General features: G+C 40.9%; 1 protein-coding gene across 7 annotated transcripts in view; it reads left to right on the forward strand.

Moving 5' to 3' along the window:
* The window catches only part of PAM (peptidylglycine alpha-amidating monooxygenase), a 265,855-nt gene that overhangs the window by 227,456 nt on the left and 17,976 nt on the right, over positions 1 to 20,423 (forward strand). For all 7 annotated transcript variants that reach the window (XM_019517217.1, XM_019517218.1, XM_019517211.1 and 4 more), the window contains 5 exons: positions 3,961 to 4,090; positions 13,762 to 13,878; positions 16,831 to 16,903; positions 17,892 to 18,099; positions 19,564 to 19,764. In XM_019517217.1, the coding sequence (XP_019372762.1) occupies positions 3,961 to 4,090; positions 13,762 to 13,878; positions 16,831 to 16,903; positions 17,892 to 18,099; positions 19,564 to 19,764 (729 nt within the window). The remainder of the gene's footprint in view (positions 1 to 3,960; positions 4,091 to 13,761; positions 13,879 to 16,830; positions 16,904 to 17,891; positions 18,100 to 19,563; positions 19,765 to 20,423) is intronic.

Raw genomic sequence — 20,423 nt, forward strand, 5'->3', positions numbered from 1 at the left:
GAACAGACCTAGAAGCTAATAGATTAAGTTAAAATTCAGTTATAACATGATTTGATTCTGTCCTCACTAGCTAACCAAGCTCTTATCATTTTATTTTCTTCTCCTGTGCTAATTTTTTTGTAGTTTTGATTAATCTGTATTGAATTAAAAGAATAAAACTTTCCAAAGAGAAACATGTTTTTTATTCAGTAACAAGTCTAGGACCCAGGGCAGATTTTAACTTTTTTCCTGCATTTTAAATTTATCTTTTTCCCAAAAATGTGTCTATAAGAATCTTGTGGAGAACTCAGTGTCCCATGAGCTATGAAATGGAGTATGTTTAAACAAGACCGATCAGGCATTGTACCAGCGGAGCATTGACTGGACCCAGCCACCTGGGCCTAGGGTTTCCTCAGTCTGAGCCTAAAGATCAAATCAGTGAAAAATCAGTGCGAGGAGAAGGAAAAAAGATGGCATAGGAGATTAGTTGGACACCTCATTCTGCCCTGAAAATAGTACTGTCCTTATCTTCCCTCCACAGCTCTACCTCTTCTTTAAGGGACTGTTTTCATTTGCACAACGGAGTTAAAAGTCATTATTATACCTAGTATTTAACAAGGGCTGTCTCTACTGCTTTCCCAGAATTGAGGAACAGTGTTTTTACCTGAAATCTTGTCTAACATCTCTCTCAAGTATATAGTTAGTCCAATAAACTGTATTACTAAACAAATCTTGCTATCAAAGGAATCTCTGATTAATTTTTCTGAGGCTGAGCAGAAATGGAAGGGGGAGGAATTAAGTCATGCATTCCAAGAAAAGAGGGACTCATTGCTTTGACTCCTTTGCCCTCACCAATTCCCTACCAAGAATAGTTATTAGGAAGAAAAACTCTTAACAGGCTGAAAACAGGTGACAAATGTATTTGCCCAGATGCATACAGATCAGGGACTTTTTGGCAAACCATACAAGGAAGGGCTGAGGGACCTGAGCTTCTTTAGCCTAAAGAAGAGAAGGTTGAGAGGGGACTTGATAGTGACTTACTACTATATCACAGGAGTGCATCAGGAGCTTGGTGAACAACTGTTCATTTTGGCACCCCCGGGGAAGACCAGGACCAATGGATACAAACTCCTGGAAGGCTGCTTCAGGCTTAATACCAGGAAAAACTCCTTCACAGTCAAGGTGCCCAGCCTTTGGAATAAACTCCCTCCAGAGGTGGTGCGGGCAGCTGCTCTGGAGGTTTTCAGGAGGGAACTAGAGAGTCACCTTGCTGGGGTCACCTAACCCCAGTTGTCTTTCTGTCTAGAGTGGGGGGGGCTGGACCTGATGATCTGTGAGATCCCTTCCAGCCCTTAGAAATCTATGAATACAGAAACTTCCAGTACACCATGATGTTGCTTCCTGGATAATTGTCATTAAACCATTTTTATTAAATAAAATACAAACGTATGAAATTTGCTGTTTTGTTACAAAAGAAATAGAATATGTAACACTTCCATGGAGAGAAGAACCTGGATTTTAAGTTTTTTTGTGATATAATGATTTTCACTTCAAAACTAAACATGGAACTGTTTAAATACCCATGGAACTAATGTTTTAAAAGTATTGATACGATGATTTTTTCTGGTTTAGCATTGCATTACTGCAAATAAAAAGTAACCAGTGCAAACAAATGACCTTGCAAATTTCCTCTTGTATCAACACCTCATGATGTTTCTTCTTTAGAAGCTCTAGAATGAATACACTTTAAAGATCTCCTACTCCATTCTTCACTACAATATACATTTAAAAAAATTCAAGTTTTTCCAAAGCTAGCTGTTCATATATAGAAATCATATTTCTTTAATGGGTTTCTTAATACATTATATTGGCTGCAACATGCAAGAATTAGAATAATCAATACTGAGCATCCAAGTGCATACGTTTCACATATTTCCTAGACCATCACAGCTACAATCTCTCTCCAACACCACTGCAAGAACAAAAGCATTCTTGATCCTACTCTCTTACCTCTGGAAGCCAGAGCAGCAGGGTCTGCACAGAGAAAGCTTCATTGCCTTACTTCAGGGACTCAGCCCTGAGGTAGGTGACAAAACAACTGCAACCTATTGCAAGATGTATAATGATGCACATAGTTACATTACAAATTAAAAACATATCAGGGGATTTAAAAAAGCACAGCTATAATGGTTTAATGTCACTGGAAGACAATGAATCACGATGGGCTTGTCTCCTCTGAATTAGTAGCTTGAGTTATCTGTACTCATATTAATTCTGTACTCATATTAATTCTCATATTAATTCTTCACAAGTTAGCAAGTCAGCACTTCATGAGTGACAGTCCGTTTCTGAAGAGCTTTTGAATTAGCAGCTTAGAGTAATCAAGACGCCCTTCATTACTACATGACCTGATTCACAGCCTGTGGTTAAAAAATTCCTAGACCTTAAAAGCTGGAGGCTAAGTGGGAGAGGAACAGGGGGGAAAAGTCATACCTTGCTGACTCCCTTTCAGCATTCACTATCTGCCACTGTGTGATACAGGATACTGGGCAAGACGGAGCTATGGTATGACCCAGTGAATGGCTGTTCTTATGTTCAATATAGCTGGAGTTTTAGGTACAACTTATCTTGAGCAGAATGGTTGTGTGTGTGTACAGTAGACCGGTTAAGGCCAGTAGTTGAGTTGCATCTTGAGCTAATACTGCAGAGAAGGCAAGCCAAATAACAAATTAAATTAATAGTCACTAGCATTAGTGTAGTACACTGTAACTCCATCCTGAATGGGGATGAGCAATGTAAACAACAAAGAGTGTTTAAATGGGTAGGTGGGGGTACAAGGATTTTGGGAAGATTTCTGAACTATTTTCTTCTGTTCAAACCATAAACATTTTTGGCATCACTCATTGACCACTACTGATAACATCTTTTCCCCCCAAAATTAAAATCCTTAGGGTAGAACAAACACTATATGCTACTATGAACGAATTGAGGTAAAAAGCAAACATTTGTGAATCATAAACAAACTTAGACATAATACTATAATTATTTAATAATCTTTTTATATAGCAGCAGGATGAGAAATGACTTCACAAAGAGACTGATTCCAATTTTCAGAGTTACTCTCTTGCTAAATACAATGCTTTTGATTCATTGTGTGAAAATCAGGTTTTGGGTTATCCAAAAATTAGCAGGAATTTCTGTTCTCAGAAATAAAGAAATTAAGTGAGTTGACAGATATTCCTTTCTTCACTGCCCTTCCGCTTGTCCTTCCTTTTAGCTACTTGCTCTTTGGTATATAAATTACTTCAGACAATGTAATATGCTAACTTGAGATACAAATATTACACAGGATAACGGGAGGTTTTTACCCTCTGAAAGTACACAGAGGCAACATGCATGGTATTAATAGTTTGTTCAGGTTTCTTCCTTGTGCATTGAGGAAAACAGGTTTTGCTCTTCATCTGTTTTTGTTGCTCTTTGAAAAACATGGATTTTGACTGTGATTGTTTTGGATCAGCCATCTTTGATACCAAGCCAGTCAGAATCAAATTGACAATTTTTTTTTAAATTTTAATAAAATGACTGATATGTTAATAATAGATACTCACTTTGCTGATTATATGTATTTAATTCAGTCTCTTAAACCATAGAATATAGTGTGTGCTTACACAGTTGGTGATAAATTCATATTCTGTGCATATGTAGCATATTGAGATGGAGAAAAGAATAAAGTCCAAGGTAGGTTCACATATTTTCTGTCATCCTATGTAGATCAAGATGCCAATGCTTATGCATGAATTATATTTTTTCATTAGAAAATTACTGCTTGCAGTCAAATTGGAACATGTTTTATGGAAATACTGCATGTAAATAAATAAACATAAAATCTCTGCTAATTCTTGTATCATAACATTGTGAATTTTCTCCTGGTTTCATGTTTTCACATAAATATACTTCATGATTATTTTTATTATTTTTTAGATTTCCACATGGAAGAGGCGGTAGACTGGCCTGGAATAAACATTAAACTAGGCCAGGTTTCTGGACTGGCCCTGGACCCTGAATATAACCTAGTTATCTTCCATAGGGGTGATCATGTATGGGATGAAAAGTAAGTGGATAATTATCTTATGCTGTGTGCTGAATGTATTTTCTTTTAGACAGGGTATTGACTCTGATTATGGGGGTGGCCAAACATTGGACAAAGCTACCTAGAAAAGTTGTGGAATCTCCATCCCTGGAAATTTTGAAAAGCAGGTTACATGGATATTTGTCAGGGATCCTACCTTGAGTAGAGGGGTGGACTAGGTGACTTCAGCAGCCCTATTTTTGTATGATCATAAAGAATTTAGCCACTTTTTGTTTTTAGAGGCTAAAGCAAATTGACCTAGGCTTAGATTTGCTTGCAGAGGAGGAGGTAGCTGGTTAATAGCAGATATGAGACTCTGAAATTACTAGATTTTTACAATAAAACAAAATTAGTGCATAACATGGTACTTTCTGTAAACAAATTTTGATCTTCTAATTTGATAAAATGTAAATATCTTTCAATATTGTCCCATAAAACTTCAAACTCTTACAATTACCACTTTTGCACTATTTAGTGTTTGAGAGGGAGAGAGAATGAAGTTCCAAAATAAGAACTTTTTATAGAGAGAGATTTCCATCTGATATGTTGTAACAAGTACTTTTCCTTCAAGTGATTGTCCAAATACACATTCTCACTAGTAGGTGGGTCTCATCCTGAATTTTGACTGGAGACATTTTTGCCATAGCAGTACCTTAAGTGTGATCTCATTCTCTAGCCCTGCCCCTATACCAAGGAGAAAGAAGGTAGTGTACCCTTGGCCTCTGTAGTTGAGAGGAAACTCAGAAGCAGGAAATGCATACTGTCCTTTATCCACCTGGCTGTGGGGGCATGCGAAGGGGTGGGACTAGAGCATACCCTCCAGGTACTGCTGAGGCTAAAAAAAAGTCTTCAGCTGAAACTCAGGATGAGAGAGAAACTCCTTAGTAAGAGTGTGCATGTGGACAATACATCTCGGCATGTATTCAGTTACTGGCTTGTTAATACATTGACTGGGGTTTTCAAAAGCACCTAAGTGGTTTTGACTTTCAATTGGACTAGCATTGATTAATTATTTATGTTCTTTTTGAATATTCTACCCTTCTTCCTTAGCACCAAACTCTTATCTTTTGCTGAGCATGCGTGAATTAAATTGATTTTGGCCTCATTGTCTACCTTAGAGCAGAATTTTATCTGTAGGGGGTTATACTAAAACTGATACTGGTGCATAAACTAAATTCTTGCAAATATTAGGGGGAGTAATTAGTCAGTAATGAGTCAGGTAACTTTAAAAGACTAAATTGGGAAGACATTGTTGCATTCTTACTTCAAAAAGATATTGTCAAACAGCATAGAAGGACCATGTGCTGGTGTACTGTCTTGATTTTGTCTTCTATTTTTATTTTACTTTTGAAAGCTATTGGCATAAACTCTAAAGCAATCAGGGAGCAGAAAGGAAATGCAGTACATCTATAAAATATGGTTTATTGAACATATCTTACAAAGGATCTGTTTTCCATGCACATAAACATGATGGTTAAGAGTATCTGTTTCATCTGTTGGGAATTTTAGTTCATCACAACAGTCTCTAAAAGGTTGTATTTTATAGATTATTTTACAGGCAACAATGCTTGAAACAGCTGTTCCCTGTCCTCTGCACAAAAAGAGCAATCTTTTTGTATATTTTTTTATGAAAACCAGTATGTTTTAACCAGATAACCTGATGGATAAAAAGGAAATTGTAAACTTCTTGTATTATTTCAAAGTGATCTTTCTGTCTTAACCAACCATGTTTATCTATAGACCATTTTATTTGAAAAAGTGGTACATGCTATAGGTTGTGTTGTTCAGGCTCCCACTGAGAGCTTTTATTGATCTGAGTATTTTTATTTCTCCTCCCACACATGGATAAAATCCTATTCTTTGTGTCACTGAAGAAAGAATTGAATCAAAAACATTTCAGAATAGACCGACAGATTTGGTATTGGTGTGACTCACTTCTTCATTTCACTTCCAAAACTTGTGGTTTGAAAATCTGCCAATTATGATACATCCACCCAGAGTCCAAAGACACAACAGCAGCTAAGGTTAAGAGCATCTGGTATAACGACAGATCAGTTGTCAAATGCCTTCCTAACATTTGAAGACATGGTTTTGTGGATAAATAATTGTCAGTGTAGGCAGCATACACTTGATTATATTTGCTCTTCCCCATTTAAGTGGGAATGTGAAAGGAAATGGGCAGAGTAAAGAGATGTGATTACTAAACATGGTCGAGAAAAGTATAGTTTAAAAAAGAACCCCAAAGTAAGTGATAGCACAAGCTTTTCAATACATCTTTTTTGTTAGGAAAAGAAGGTATCTTTTTTCACACAGCACATTCTGCTGTGAAGACCATTCAGTCTCAGAACCACAGTACAGGTTTAAAAGAGTGGTAGCTATATTCATTACTCGTGGTAGAGGTGATATCTTTTATTAGAGAAACTAGATTTTTGCAAAAACATTTTTTCTTTAATTGCAAGCTTTCGGGCACAAACACACTTCATCAAGCATAGGAGAAAAGATTGTAAAAGTTCTCTTAGGTAGAAATCAAAGTTCATTTTTCATAGGAGAGTTAAAGGTGTGGTAAAATCTGTTTAGAACAGTTCATTTTATGTAGGTTAGGCTCAGAGAAAAGTTGGAATAGCCTGTTTACCTTGAAGTTGTTTGGTGGCAAGCAGGATGTAGTCATACTTCCTTCTGGCTATGGTGTTTCATATTTCACAGAAGAGTAAAAAGATGGAATGCTCTTCTGGGCAGGAATTTCTTATGTAGTGAGGTAACTTTGAGCTCTGTGATGATGCACATTACCTTGAATAAAAGCAGGTGCAGGGCCTCAGTTTTCAGGTGGTAAAGCTTGCTCCCTTCTTGTAAAATTATGAAAATTTCATTTAAAAAAACAGCTAAAATTTGATATCTTCCATGTGTCAGATATCCAGGTTGTAGCCATATTGGGCTAGAGGTAAAAGGAATCAGAGGTGATAGATTCTATTAGACCAACTGGATTTTTGCAAAAAAAAACTTTAAAAAAATAATTCTTTAATTTCAAGCTTTTTTAATTTCTTTAGTTGCAACCTTTAACTCTCCTATGAAATATGAACTTTCATTTCTACCTAGGAGAACTTTTACAATCTTTTCTCCTATGCCTGATGAAGGGGGTTTGTGCCTGAAAGCTTGCAATTAAAGGAAAAAATGTTTTTGCAGAAATCTAGTTGGTCTAAAAAAAGCTATCACCTCTACCATGAGTTTTGATTCCTTTTGCCTCTAGACCAATACGGCTACAACCTGGATACCTGACACATGGTAGTTATATACAGAAACTTGATGTTGGTTATATGTCCTCCATTGTGAGTCCTGGCAGATGTTACATGTATGGTACGATTAATGTGTTAATCACACCACGAATTGCAGCATGCCACATGTTCAGCCAGTTTATGGTGCCATAAATGTCATTGCTGCCGGTTTGTAGGGGACCTTAATTGAATAGGTAGCATGTCTCTCCAGACCAGGGGCTGACTCAGTAGATGCCAACAATCAGCTGATTGTTAGCATCAGCCCAGAACAGTAATGTCTTTAAATGCATTCAAAGCTAGATTCAAACTGGCTCCATTGGTGTCTGCCCTTAGGCATCGAAAGGCCTAAAACTTGGGCACTTCCCTAGTGAATAGGCATCCAACAATGATGTCACATGAAATACAGAATACTTAACACCTAGTCCCACTTCTGACAATAGGTACATAATCGAGATGGTGCTGCAAGCCCTTTGCTCGGTATTTTAATGGTTAGAGCAATTTACCTGGGTTTTAAGTCTGTTTACTCTGAGGAGATTTAAATCTAGATCAGTGATTTTTCCAATGGTGCCCGAATGACCAGGCTATAGGATAAGCCGGTAAAACATTTCCTCTCCTCTTGCTGAAGTTGGGCACCCAATGGTGTTAGAAGGATAGCAGGGAAGAGGGAGCATGCTTCTGCAGTCTAGTGGGTAGGGAAGTCTGGTAGGTGAGGGTAGTCCTGGTGTTCAGTTTGCTGTGGTTTGCTCTCTTTATTATAAAGTGCAATAAGGATGGAAACAGATGTTGCCCTTGGACCGCCATAAAAATTGTTATGACAGCACAAGGTATGAGCAAACAGATGTCCAAGCTGTTGTCGTGCTCCAGATGCCCAAAAATATTGATGCAACCAAATAGTCACAATTTGACACTTTAAATGAGAGTACCACTGTTTGCTTATGGTGTGCCACAAGAATTCCTCTGAAGGGAGATTCCTCTGAATCTACCACATTATATAATCAGCCTCTAATGTCATAAGAAACTTGCATGTTGGACTTCAGTGTTCTCTACACTGGGCTTCTTGAGCTTGGAGCACCTAGGTACTTATTTGTTGCCTAGTACCTAGGTGCCCAGTTTGGAGCACCTAGGTACTTATTTGTTGCCTTAAATTCTATTGCAAATAATATTAGTACTGGGAGACAGCTAAACTCTAAGTTCTTAGAGAAGCACTGAATCCTAAGCATGCTCCAAGTATGTGTAAGGAGAGCCATCCCAAAATGGATGGGGGCTATGTATACCTTTTGCCCAACTGCAGTTCCAGTACCTGCTGTCAGGGTTCTTACGGTATAATAAGTCATCATCTTTGAGTCCTGGAACAGCTGATCCACTTCATTGGCAAAGCCCTGCCTCTCCTGGGGCTTCAGGGGTGTAATCCTGCAGCACAATAGCTACAAGCTGTTGAGGTTAGTATCATTGGGGTTTCCCCCATTTGCAGACACATGCCCTGGATTGGGGCACAGCAGTGAGAATTCACAGGGGTTGCTTGCAGCTGTGCATCCCAGGTATCTATGGTGCCTATGGTACCAAATTAAATTTGGCCTTCAGTTTTTAGAAAACCTGTGGGATGTGGAATGGGGAAACTAAAATTCAACCACCACTACAACCCAGAACTAGAGAAGCTTTTTACATACCCACTTCTAGAGCTTCAAGAGCTGATGGGCTGCCCATTTCTATAGTATGGGGGATGGTTGGATTCTCTCGCTTGTTTTTCCTGTGGCCAGTTTGATTTCACTGCTTTCTTCCACATGTTGTGACATGGAAAAAGATACAGGTCAGTCTGTGAACACTTTGTCCTATGATTCTTCGTCTTCCCCTTCAGCCCCACTATGTAGACCAGGAGTGGACAATTATTTGGGCCTGCGGGTGACATAAACAGTTGTGTTAAAGTGTCACAGGCCAGGGGAGCACTGCTCCCCTCCACACAACAACTCCCCAAAACTCCGTATGTGGGATGGGGCCACAGGTGGGCTAGGAGTGGTGTTCAGGAGCAGGAGGGGCAGGCAAAGGTAGGGTTGCAAGGTGGTTACAGCGCAGGGCCACAATCTGCTGCCTACACGTCCCTGTGACAGGTGCGGGTTCCATGGGCAGGGGCATGCAGGGAACAGATTGCAGCTCGGCCACGGCTTGGCCCCACGCTGTGGCCCCTCCCCAAGTTCCTGGAGTCTCCGTAGAGACTGGCTGGGAGCTGTGTGGGCAGGGTGCCCCAATTGTGTCTACCCAGAGGAGTGTACTGCCCATGTGGTGCTTTGCCAGTTTCCGTGAAGACCACGGGATCTTGGGACAGTGACAGTATGGAGCCAAGGCCATGGCAGAGCCCCAGTTCTGCAGGATTTGTACCAGTGCATTGTGGCTCTGCCTTGGCCTTGAACTGCCACCACACCAAGATCCTGGGGTTTCCCTGGCCCCTCCTAACCATTCTGCTCCCAAACACTGCTCCCTGACAGCCCGCAGCCCCATTCCAGCCATCTGGCTGATCTCCCTGCCTGCACAGATCCTGCCTCTGGCAGTGGGTGTGGGGCAGATGGGCTGGAGTGCCCGGGCAGCAGGGTGGGTCTGGTGGCAAAGGCAGCCAGAAGAAGCCACCATTGCTGCCTGGGCTTCTGGGAAATGGAGTTTGGCAGCTGTGCTGCCCCAGCCCGGTTGTGTGCCTGGGCAAGCACTGCGGCTTGGGCTGCCCCTGCACCTGGGCTGGGTAGGAACCCTCCATGGGCTGGATCCAGCCCATGGACAGTATTTTGCCCATCCCTGAAGTAGACAGATAGTGGAGAGTGCCTTTTACAGACTTTCATCACTAAGATCACTGTGTTAGGAGGTAGTGGAGATATAAATATCTTTAAATTTTTAATCAGTCCAACAATGGAAATTTGTTTGGATTTCTTTCCTGTTTCACTGTTCTTGGTTGCAGCAAAGTAAAACTGATATTAGCCTTACCTAAGCTAATATGTATAGATGGAAGCTAATATGATTAGATAGAAATATGCAAAGTCAGTAATTGAATTTACCATCCTCCAAAAAACCGTAAATTTTGATGAATTCTGGGACTTGGTCATTTCAGGGGGGGGGTTCCAAATGAGTGCTCTACTGTAAAAAGAACCAATGCACAAAATGTCTTCATGTTTTATTAATATATGCCATAAAAAAGTAGGATTCTTATACAACGCAATGCAACTTAGTGAAAGGTCTGTGCTGCTTATAATGCAAGCCCAGTCTGCTTTAGAACATTAAACCTAGGCAGCTTAATGTAGTTCTACAGTGCAAACACTGTAACTTAGTTTCAGTTTATGAATTGCTCCCATGTTCCTTCTGCTGCGAATAAGATAACTTTTAGTATTTTTTTTCCATCAAAGGATCAAATTCCTGTTAGTGCTCCTCTGTACAGTTATTATAAAGAGCTTTTTTCTGTTGTATGAAGTACTTGCTATTCAAAGTGAAACTGTTAGAAGTAGTCATTGAAGCACATAACAGAGTAGATAAATGTCCTAGGATCTGCCACTTTGCCCATCATTGTTCAGAAGAGCAGGAAGGAATTATTTATATGTTTCAAAAAATAAAACCTATATGATGGTAATATGAATCACATGATGCATATTTTAATGTCAGGAGAATATAATCTTAAAGGTTTTCTATTTGTGGTTTGTCATAAACTTAATAAACAAATTAACTAAGTAATCAATGGAAATGGAACAAACTTAAGTAGTCTATCACTTACCCAAATCAAAAATTCTAAGTCTATAAAATATTTAATGTTATAAAGCAGTTGTGCTGCTACTACTGTATTGTATAAAGTATTTCTAGCTTTATTCACAGCCATGTCTTTTTCTGTAAAGCATGTCCGTATTTACCAACATTCCTTGATCATAATTGGATTGATCTCAAAGACACTAAAGCGTCTTTAAAAAAAAAAAAAAAAAAAAAGCAAAAAAAAAAAAAAAGCAAAAAAAAAAAAAAAGGAAGAAAATGGGAGAATTCAAGTGTATCATGTGTTCAGACATTTTAGTTGAAAATGAAATTACATTTTCTGCACTTAATTAAAGTTTTGTTTGAAAGACTTCTGCTTACATGCATTTCGTTAGTGTCTGGTTTCCTTTGAATGCCAAGCACTTATTATAAAAAGTTGGAATGTGTGGCAGGGACGCCACCACAAACCAAGACTTACCTTGTGGCCAGGAGCAAAGAGAGGCACGAAGCCGATGAGACATCGCTGAGGATCAAAGGTGCGGAGGGAGAGAGGCTGCCTCAGGACGACGAGTTGCACCGAGACCAGAGGGAGAAAAACTGAAGTGGCTACACACTTTATGGCGGCGTGCTGACCCTGGTTCGCTGGCCGGCCCTTGGAGTGGGGAGTAAAAACCCTACCAGCCAGTATTCAGGGAGGACCAGAAGTGGGTCCTTCAGAAGTCCCAGAGCATCTGGAATCATATAACTGCCCTGACAGGGGCAAGTGGTGGCAACCCCAGGAGGAGGAATGCCCGAACAAAGCTGGCTTGGCAGAGCCTGAACTCTTACCTGGGACAAGACCATGGATACTGGATGCAGCCAATGTGGAGTGGAACAGTGGTGAGCCTGGGAAGAGAGAGAAAGAGGAAAAAAACAGTCAGATGCTATGAGTCAATACTGGGAACAAAGGGAGCACACCTGGGAGTAAGGTATCCAGGGGCAAATAGGAGGACAAACCAGGTTGATGTAAGGCCTGAAACAGGATGGTATGCTGTCCAAACTGGACTGTGACTATATAAGGGCTAAGGCCCTTACTGTGGTGAGCAGACTTTGTCTCAGCTGTGGCCAAGGAGCAACATCTCTGGTTGGCACAAGGCGGGGTGTAGGGGAGGCGGAGCCCCGAAACAGGAGTCCAGGCTACAGTGCTGAAGGAGGGAGGCAGGGGAGGCAGGATTTAAAAACATCTTCGCAACAATAACCAGTACCAACAAGACATGGCAGGAAAGAATCCCTGGGGACCTTTCAAGGTATCTGACTGGAAGACAGGCTGTTGACCCAAAAGGAGACAGCTGCACTCAAATGACCAGAAAGGGTGAAGTGTGCTAGTGAACGTCATAGGAGGTTACAAAATAATACAAGGGCTACTTCAGAATATGTAGAGAAACTGCTAAAGTAATTTTTGCCCTTGGTTAAGCATATGCAAGTGTATTAATTCAATAAATCTTAGTTTTCAAAATCCTGAGTTTCAACTTGATAGTAGAATTAAATTGTTTTCAAATGCATTTTGTATGCATTTACAGTGGTGTGTGGTTTAGTGGTGGAGAGATAAGGACATGTATGTCATACTTTTCTGCCCAACATTTGCTGAAAAGCAATGTAAAATATAGGCTTAAGTACTGGATAAATAAATAGAAACTTTTATGAGATTTATGTAGTTTTGTTTTTTTAACAATTCAGGTTTAAAACAGTTTCTTAGCTACCCTCTGCTTGTTTGTTCAAAGAAGCGAATAACTGAATATCCTTCACCCTTAGAGTCATTGCCCTTAAGGAAGTCCATTTAATTGATAACCTGTCCTCTCTCCTGGGAAGGGGCAGGCTGTTAATTGGCAGTTGGCAGCTGTTGAAAAGCAGAAACTGTCACAGACAGTCCAGCACAGGGTCCAGCCCTAGGAGAAGGCCCTTCACATCCTGCCAATCAGAATTGGCAGTATGGGGGTCATTATCCTCTGGTGGGAATCTTCCTGCCTCCTGCTGCAAGAGAACAACCTCTGCTTTTTGCATTTCCCCTTCCCCCAACAGTCCTATAGAAACCCTGTGGTCTTTCATAGGAGTGTTGGGGAATGAGGGGCATACTCCTGCAGCAGAAACCCATGTTGGGAGGGTTCCTTCCATAGGAGAGTGCCCTCCATCTGCCAGTGAGGTGATTGGCAGAGGTAGGGTACAGATTTTTCAGGGCAGGGTCCCTGTAGAACTCTCTGATAGCTCACCCGGGTGGCTGAGAGGAAGCCAGTCCTTTCATTCCCTTCCTGTCCCTGGGAGGCAGAGAAGAGGACTGTGGGATATTGGGTGTTCTCCATACCTGAGAGAAGTATATAGTCATTCAACTTGGATTTGGAGAAAGAAGATCTTACTGGTAAGTGTCCAGTCTAACTCTTGGGAAGAACCAGTTTTCTTCCGCAACAAATCCCTTGAACAGCTGTACATTCTTGTTGTATCATGAGAGAGACTTTTCTCCCAGCATATAGGTAACAACTGGCATTCAAAATTATAAAAAATGTAGGTAGTGTAAGAGATATGCAAAACCAACATTTTCACTTTAATTGGAATACAAAACTGATTAATCATATGTAACTTTGCTTGTGAACTGAAATGTATAATGTATTCCTTTTGTCTTTTGATATATTTGCATAGCTCTTTTGACAGTAGATTTGTTTATCAACAAAGAGGACTTGGACCAATTGAACAGAATACAATTCTTGTAATAGACCCAAGTAATGCGGCAGTACTTCATTCTACAGGGAAAAATTTGTAAGTTTTATTTACTTTTATTGATATTTTTTGCATTTTCTTCCTGAGGAGTCTGAGCCCTTCTAATCTGCATTTTCAAAGGCTTGTGTCACATCCAGTCAATTTCTCAGTCAGATCATCTAAAAAAAATCAATAATTATTGCCAACAACCAGTAACTAACTAACGATGCCACTAAACTGTTACTGTCTAATAATCAACATCCTTTCATCTGTTGTCCCAAATAAACAAAAAAACAGGTAAAACAGGCTTATTTACTGCAGGGTACCCACAGGCTGCCAGTATTGGGCTCTTGTGGACATAAAGGTAGCAAACAAAGTCAAGAGCTAAAGGCCCTTCACCAGGAATGTTGTACTGTTCACTCCATAATATAAATTCTGGATAGTCAGCTAATAGCTGAAGTTTGGCATAGAGATATCTCTTATAGATTCAGGTCACTCAAATCTCTGTAGATCTGGAATGTGAATCTTTTTTGGCCTGCAGGCTGACTCCTGACCACATGGCTTTCTTAGGAACATAATAATATAGGAAATGCCATCCTGGGTCACACTGATGGTCCATCTAGCCCAGTATCCTGCATCTGACAGTGGGAGATGCTTTAGAGAGAGAGCATGAACAGACTGTATCTCAAGTGGTCTAACCTGCGTCTTACCCTCCCTAACATCCACCTTCATTGGTTTAGAGTTGCCAGAAGATGTGTGCCTGACTGCTCTGTTTAACAGTTTTTAATGGATCTGTTGTCCATGAATTTGTCTAGTCCTTTTTTGAACCTGGTTATACTTTTTAGGTCTGCAACCTCCTGTGGGCAGTGAGTAGAGCTGTGCAAAGCTTTGGTCACTGATTTGATTTGGCAGAGATGTGGCCTGATTCGGTGGCCGAATCTCTAGATCCAAATCAAATCAGGAGACCCTTTAATCTCTGAATCGATTCGGAGAGATTCAGAAAGATTTGATGATTCAGACATAGACACAGCTTTAAATGTTTTTTCTACAGACCTCAAGGTACCAGGCAGCTTGTGAATGCTGAGATGGTGGGGAGGATGGAGCGTCCCACAGGAGCATTGGAGCATTGGTCTTCAGTCCTCTTGGCAGCAGACCTGGAAGTGGACCAAAAGTAGTTCCAGTCCACTCCTGGGTCTACCGCGGAGCATGCTGAGCCCTTCCCCTCCCCCTTCATGCCTCCTGGGTCTCGGGGGGCACCTGGGGTCCCCTGCAGCCAATCGCCAAACCAGGGGAGTGGGGGGGGGGCCCAGCACGCGTGGCAGCGCCACTTCTGGGTTCACTGCCGAGCACGTGGGGGGCCCCTGCACTCCTGTGGGATGCTCCCTCTGTTCCAGCATCACAGCATTCACGAGCCACACCTGGTACCTCGAGGTATGTAGAAAAAACATTTAAAGCTGTGTCTATGGCCAAATTGCTGATTCTCCAAATCGGCACTGAATCTTCAGATTCGGATTCAGCTGAATCGAATTGGGGACAGTGATCTGAATCAAAGAATCAAATCAATGTCCCCCGATTCGGGCTGAATCTGAATCGAATACAGCCTGTTTTGCATAGCCCTGGTAGTGAGTTCCACAAGTTAACCATGCACTCTATAAAAAGTATTTTCTCTTGTTAGTTTTAAACCTGTTTCCTGCTTATTTCAGTGGTTACCCCGTGGTTTTAGTATTCTGGGACCTCTGTTGTATCCTCCCTGGTCCTTGTTTCCAGACTGAAGAGTCCTAGCCTTTTTAATCTCTTTAGATATGGCAGAAAAGATTTATGTTGCATGCTTCATATCCCTGATCATCTTGGTTGCCTGTCTCTGTAGTTTTTCTATTTCTTCTGCATCCTTTTTTAAATGTGGACCAAAACTGTACACAGTATTCAAGATGTGGGCAGACCATGGATTTATATAGTTGTATGATAGTTTTCCATTTTGTTTTCAATTCCATTCTTAATAATGCCTAACATTTTATTGGCTTTTTTGGTCACGGCTGTGCATTAAACTGATGCTTTTAGGGAACTTTCTGCAGTAACTCTAAGGTCTCTTTCCTGAATTGTGGCAGGTAGTTCAGAACGCACCAATAAGTATGCATAATTGAGGTTATTTTTTCCTATGTGCATTACCTTGCCCTTACTGCCACTGAGGTTCATCTGCTTTTTTTTGCCCAGTCACTTAGCTTTGTGAAATCTTTCTGCAGCTCCTTTTTATCAGCCTGGGATTTGCAGACGATACTAAATCATTCCAGATAGTCAAAGTTAGAGGTTTCACTGTGCGCTCCAGATTATCTATGAAAATTTTTAATAAAATCAGGTCCAGCACACAGATCTTTGTGGGATGCCATTTTTGACCTTCCTCCCTCCTGAAAACTGACTGTTTAACCCATGGGTTGGATCCAGACTCTAGGCATTTCCACAAGCCAAATGACCTGCCAGCAGCAGCGTTAATCCCCATGACTGCTGGAGCCACTGTTTCAGTATGACTCCAGAATTCAGGGAATTAATGCCACTGTCTTCCCTCCCCACCCTTTTCCTCTGTTGCTGATCTTAATTGCCAGGGGTGACAAAGACCCTATTTTGGTGGCAGGTGTGGGGAGGAAGGGGGGCAAGCCGTGTTAACTCCATGGGTTCAGCAGCTGTGCTGAAACAGCAGCTTCAGGAACTGTGGAAATAACCACCACCATCACAGGGGCTCTGACAGCCATGATAGTGCACCCCATGGGCCATATCCAGCCCACAGACATGGGTGATCCAGTCTGTGAGAAACCCCATGGGCCAGATAAGCCAGCTCAGTGGAGCTCATCCAGCCCGCATGCTGTATGTTTGACACCCCTAGTATAGATAATGAGCAAAATCTTCAGTTATTCTCGGAAGAAAATTAGGCACCAATGCAGAAAACAGATCTATGACATATCATAGCAGAACCATAGATCACCTCATATCTTTGATATAGTTCTTTTAAATTTGTTGCAGATTTTATTTACCACATGGCTTGAGTATAGACAAAGATGGTTACTACTGGGTCACAGATGTAGCTCTCCATCAGGTATGTGTATTGCTCTTCTAGAAATATTATAGTAACATTGTTATCTTAAAACTTTCGTGAATCTGTACATTTTACTTAAGATTACCAAGTTTTTCTGTGGCAGTTAGGATAAACACTAATGTCCACATGAACATGGATGTTTGTTTCCCTGGGGACAAGAAGCAGCAGCACACCTTGTGCTGCTGCTACTTGTCTATGGGGAACGCCTGCACCATGCATCCTCTGGTGGGCATTAGGTTACCCTGGGTGGTGTAGGGGAGGCTGGAGCCAGCATTGGGCTGGCCCCAGCAGCCTTACCTATGGTCCTGGGAGCCTCCTGGGGCTGCAGCAGTGGCGATCCTGACACATGGAGACTGGCTGGCAGGTGGAGCATGGCTCCGGCTGGCCAGGATCCAGTTTTGGGCAGTCCACACTGTCCCCACATGTACCCCCCTGCTTTTTTTTTTTTGCACAGGTTTTATTGATCCCGCGATCTCCTGGTGTTAACCCCCCACCTCCCCCAGGCTGCTACCTTGCAGCACAGTGAATGTGCAATGTGTAGCACCACAGGTGTGTCTGCACATCGCCACGCGTGTCTGGACACAGCCTGAGAGATTGTCTGTATTGTGAAAGCAACCAGCATAGCTATAATGGATTGAGTTATTCTGAAATAATTATTTATGTGGACGCTTCGATTCCAGAATAGAAGCGACTTTATAGCTTTCCTGGTCAACTTCCCAGTATAATGAAACCCTAAGATTTCAACTGTTTTTTTGGTGCAATAAGTGAGGATTTAGAGCTTATGCAGAAATTTTCCACTGTCAAAATCTATACAAACTTGATAAGAGATTTCGTAATAGGACTGATGCATTTCAATCCTATTTTTTCATATGTTTTTCTACAAGGCAGGTTTATGTATTTTCTATATACAATTACAGTTATATGAATCTTTGTATTACATGTTGCATTTTATAAGTTGAAACTTTACTCTTTTCTATTACTCTAAAAGGTTTTCAAGTTGGGAGCACATGATAAGGCTCCCTTGTTGACTCTGGGAATGGCTTTGCAACCAGGCAATGACAAAAATCACTTCTGTCAACCCACTGATGTGGCTGTGGATCCAATCACTGGCACCATTTATGTTTCTGACGGCTACTGCAACAGTCGGATCGTTCAGTTCTCTCCAAATGGAATGTTCATCATGCAGTGGGGTGAAGGTATTGACTAACCCTCCTGGGGCACCTATACACGTGCAGAGAGGCTGCTTCAACACGTTGTAATTATAACGTGTCAGAGCAGACTCAATTAATCAAGTGTGCTGAAGCATGGTAATTACCACACTCCAACAGACTCTCCAGGGTCATGTGTATCAGCCTCCCCGACATGAAAAATGACAGCTGGGGTGCTTTAACTAGCTTGTTGAATGAGCTTTAGTTAAATGCCCCTGCCACCATTTTTCAGTGCGCAGATACTGATACGTGTGACCCTCCAGGCACTTTAATTAGAGCGGCCCCCGCACCCTGCCCAGTGCACATCTATAAATGCCCCTGGGGAACAGACAGAAGTGCTGTAACTGAGAACATTTTGCAGGAAACATTTTGGACCCCCTGAAACAAATAAAAGTTCACTGTTGGTTCCAGTGGGGGAGAAAAGTAGCTGGTACCTGCATGCCTGCAGCCTGTTTTCCCCTAGCAATGGCCCCTGCTCCCTGCAAAGCTGCAAAATTTTCAAAATGGGAGGGGGGGAAAGGGAACTCATTTTAGGGGTTCCCTAGTCAGCACTGGACAGTGGGGTGGATCAGCTGGAGCCCCTCTACTTCAGAGGGGGCTCCAATACACCTGTTCTACCCTCCACCAGGGGCTGAAACCCTCCCCAGATCAAATTCCCTCCATTCCCTTTCCCCCGTCCTGTTTTCAAAACAGCAACAGGATGGCAAGCAGCACAGACAGAAATTACGGAAGGTGCTCTGTTTTGAACCATCTTCATCTGACCTCTCATGCAATGAGGGGTCTGATTTTCACTAGATTGGCCATTTTTGAAGCTGTCTGCAGCTGTGCACTTGTGTTTGGCCACAGCTATAAACTGTTTTCTGTGGCCAGCTTGGGTGAAAATTGTCACTTCTGTCTGCAGCCATGTTGCTTAGCTGAGATTACTGTCATCACAGATTAGGAAATAGAGCATATACAAGACTGATATGATTGTTACTGTTGTGTATTTCTATTGCAAGCATGTTTACAGATCCTGGTAGAGAATTGGGCCCTTATTGTTATCTTTTAAATTTCATTATGTGGCGTTCTAGACACTGACATATAGATATTTTATATTTGTGTTCTTGTAAAAAGTAGAAGGAAAAAAGTATATGTATATTCCAAACAAACTAATAAACATAGTTTTTCAATAAAATATCTATTTTTGTAAACACAAGGTTTTTTCCTTAAATAAAGATTTAAGGTTTTAACTTTAGTCTCATTAATTCCAGGAAAAAATAATTCAATTTCTTATTACATGGACTTCTATTCTTTGTCAGACTTTTTTGAAGAAGCCACTAGTCATATGTATGTGACTGGTTTCCGCCTTGGTATGAGAATTGTCAGGATAACAAATGTAATTGTGGAAAATAACTATTTCTAGCCATATATTTATATCTGTGTTAAAATTTACTGGATATTTTTCTGTTTCAGAGACTTCTTCAGGTACACCCAAATCTGGCCAGTTCCTTATCCCTCATAGCTTAGCACTGATACCAGACTTCGCTCAGCTGTGTGTAGCAGACAGAGAAAATGGAAGAATTCAGTGTTTTAGGTTAGAAACTGGAGAATTCACAAAAGAAATCAAGCACAAATCATTTGGAAGAGAATTATTTGCAGTTTCATACGTTCCAGGTAATGACTTCTCATTTTTCCCAATTTTATATATCTGCTTAATAGCTTGATATAAGGATGCACTTTATTCTTTTATTAAGAAGAAGTATATCACATGACAAGCTAAATATTTGTTCCATTTCAAGACCTGGTTTAATTTGGTGGAATATCTTAGAACTATTGTGTTTTATAAAAAAAAAAAACCAAAACTATCATACCATCCCATTCTTGAGAAAAGAAGAAGAAATTAGTGTTCTTCAATATATTATTTGTCAGCAACAAGGGCAATAACTAGAGCAACCTTTTTGCTCTGCTTAAGTAACTATAAACTATAAAACATTGGTAACTAATTTTTAAATTGTTCATTCCAGCAATTGTTCATTAGGAAGGCAACAGGAAAGAAAAAAAAGTTTCCAAATCAGGGAAATAAATGATAAATTGCTTAATGAACACCTAGAAGATCAGAGAATATAATAGTAGCTGGCAGTTTTTCTGTTTTTAAAAAGTAGGTTCTGAAAAAGAGGGGGAGAGAGAGAGCCATTATCAGGGTGAAGTTCAGAACTGGAACTAGAGTTGAGGAATATTCAAACTGGAGCTGCACTTGAATGTCACTCAAAGAAAATATTTCCCCTTTTGTATGAAGTCATATAGGTATCACACACATTCTGCTGCTTAGAAGT

This window comes from Gavialis gangeticus, unplaced genomic scaffold (assembly GCF_001723915.1).
Source record: "Gavialis gangeticus isolate Ggan-Ray unplaced genomic scaffold, GavGan_comp1, whole genome shotgun sequence".
NCBI classification, from domain to species: Eukaryota; Metazoa; Chordata; order Crocodylia; family Gavialidae; genus Gavialis; species Gavialis gangeticus.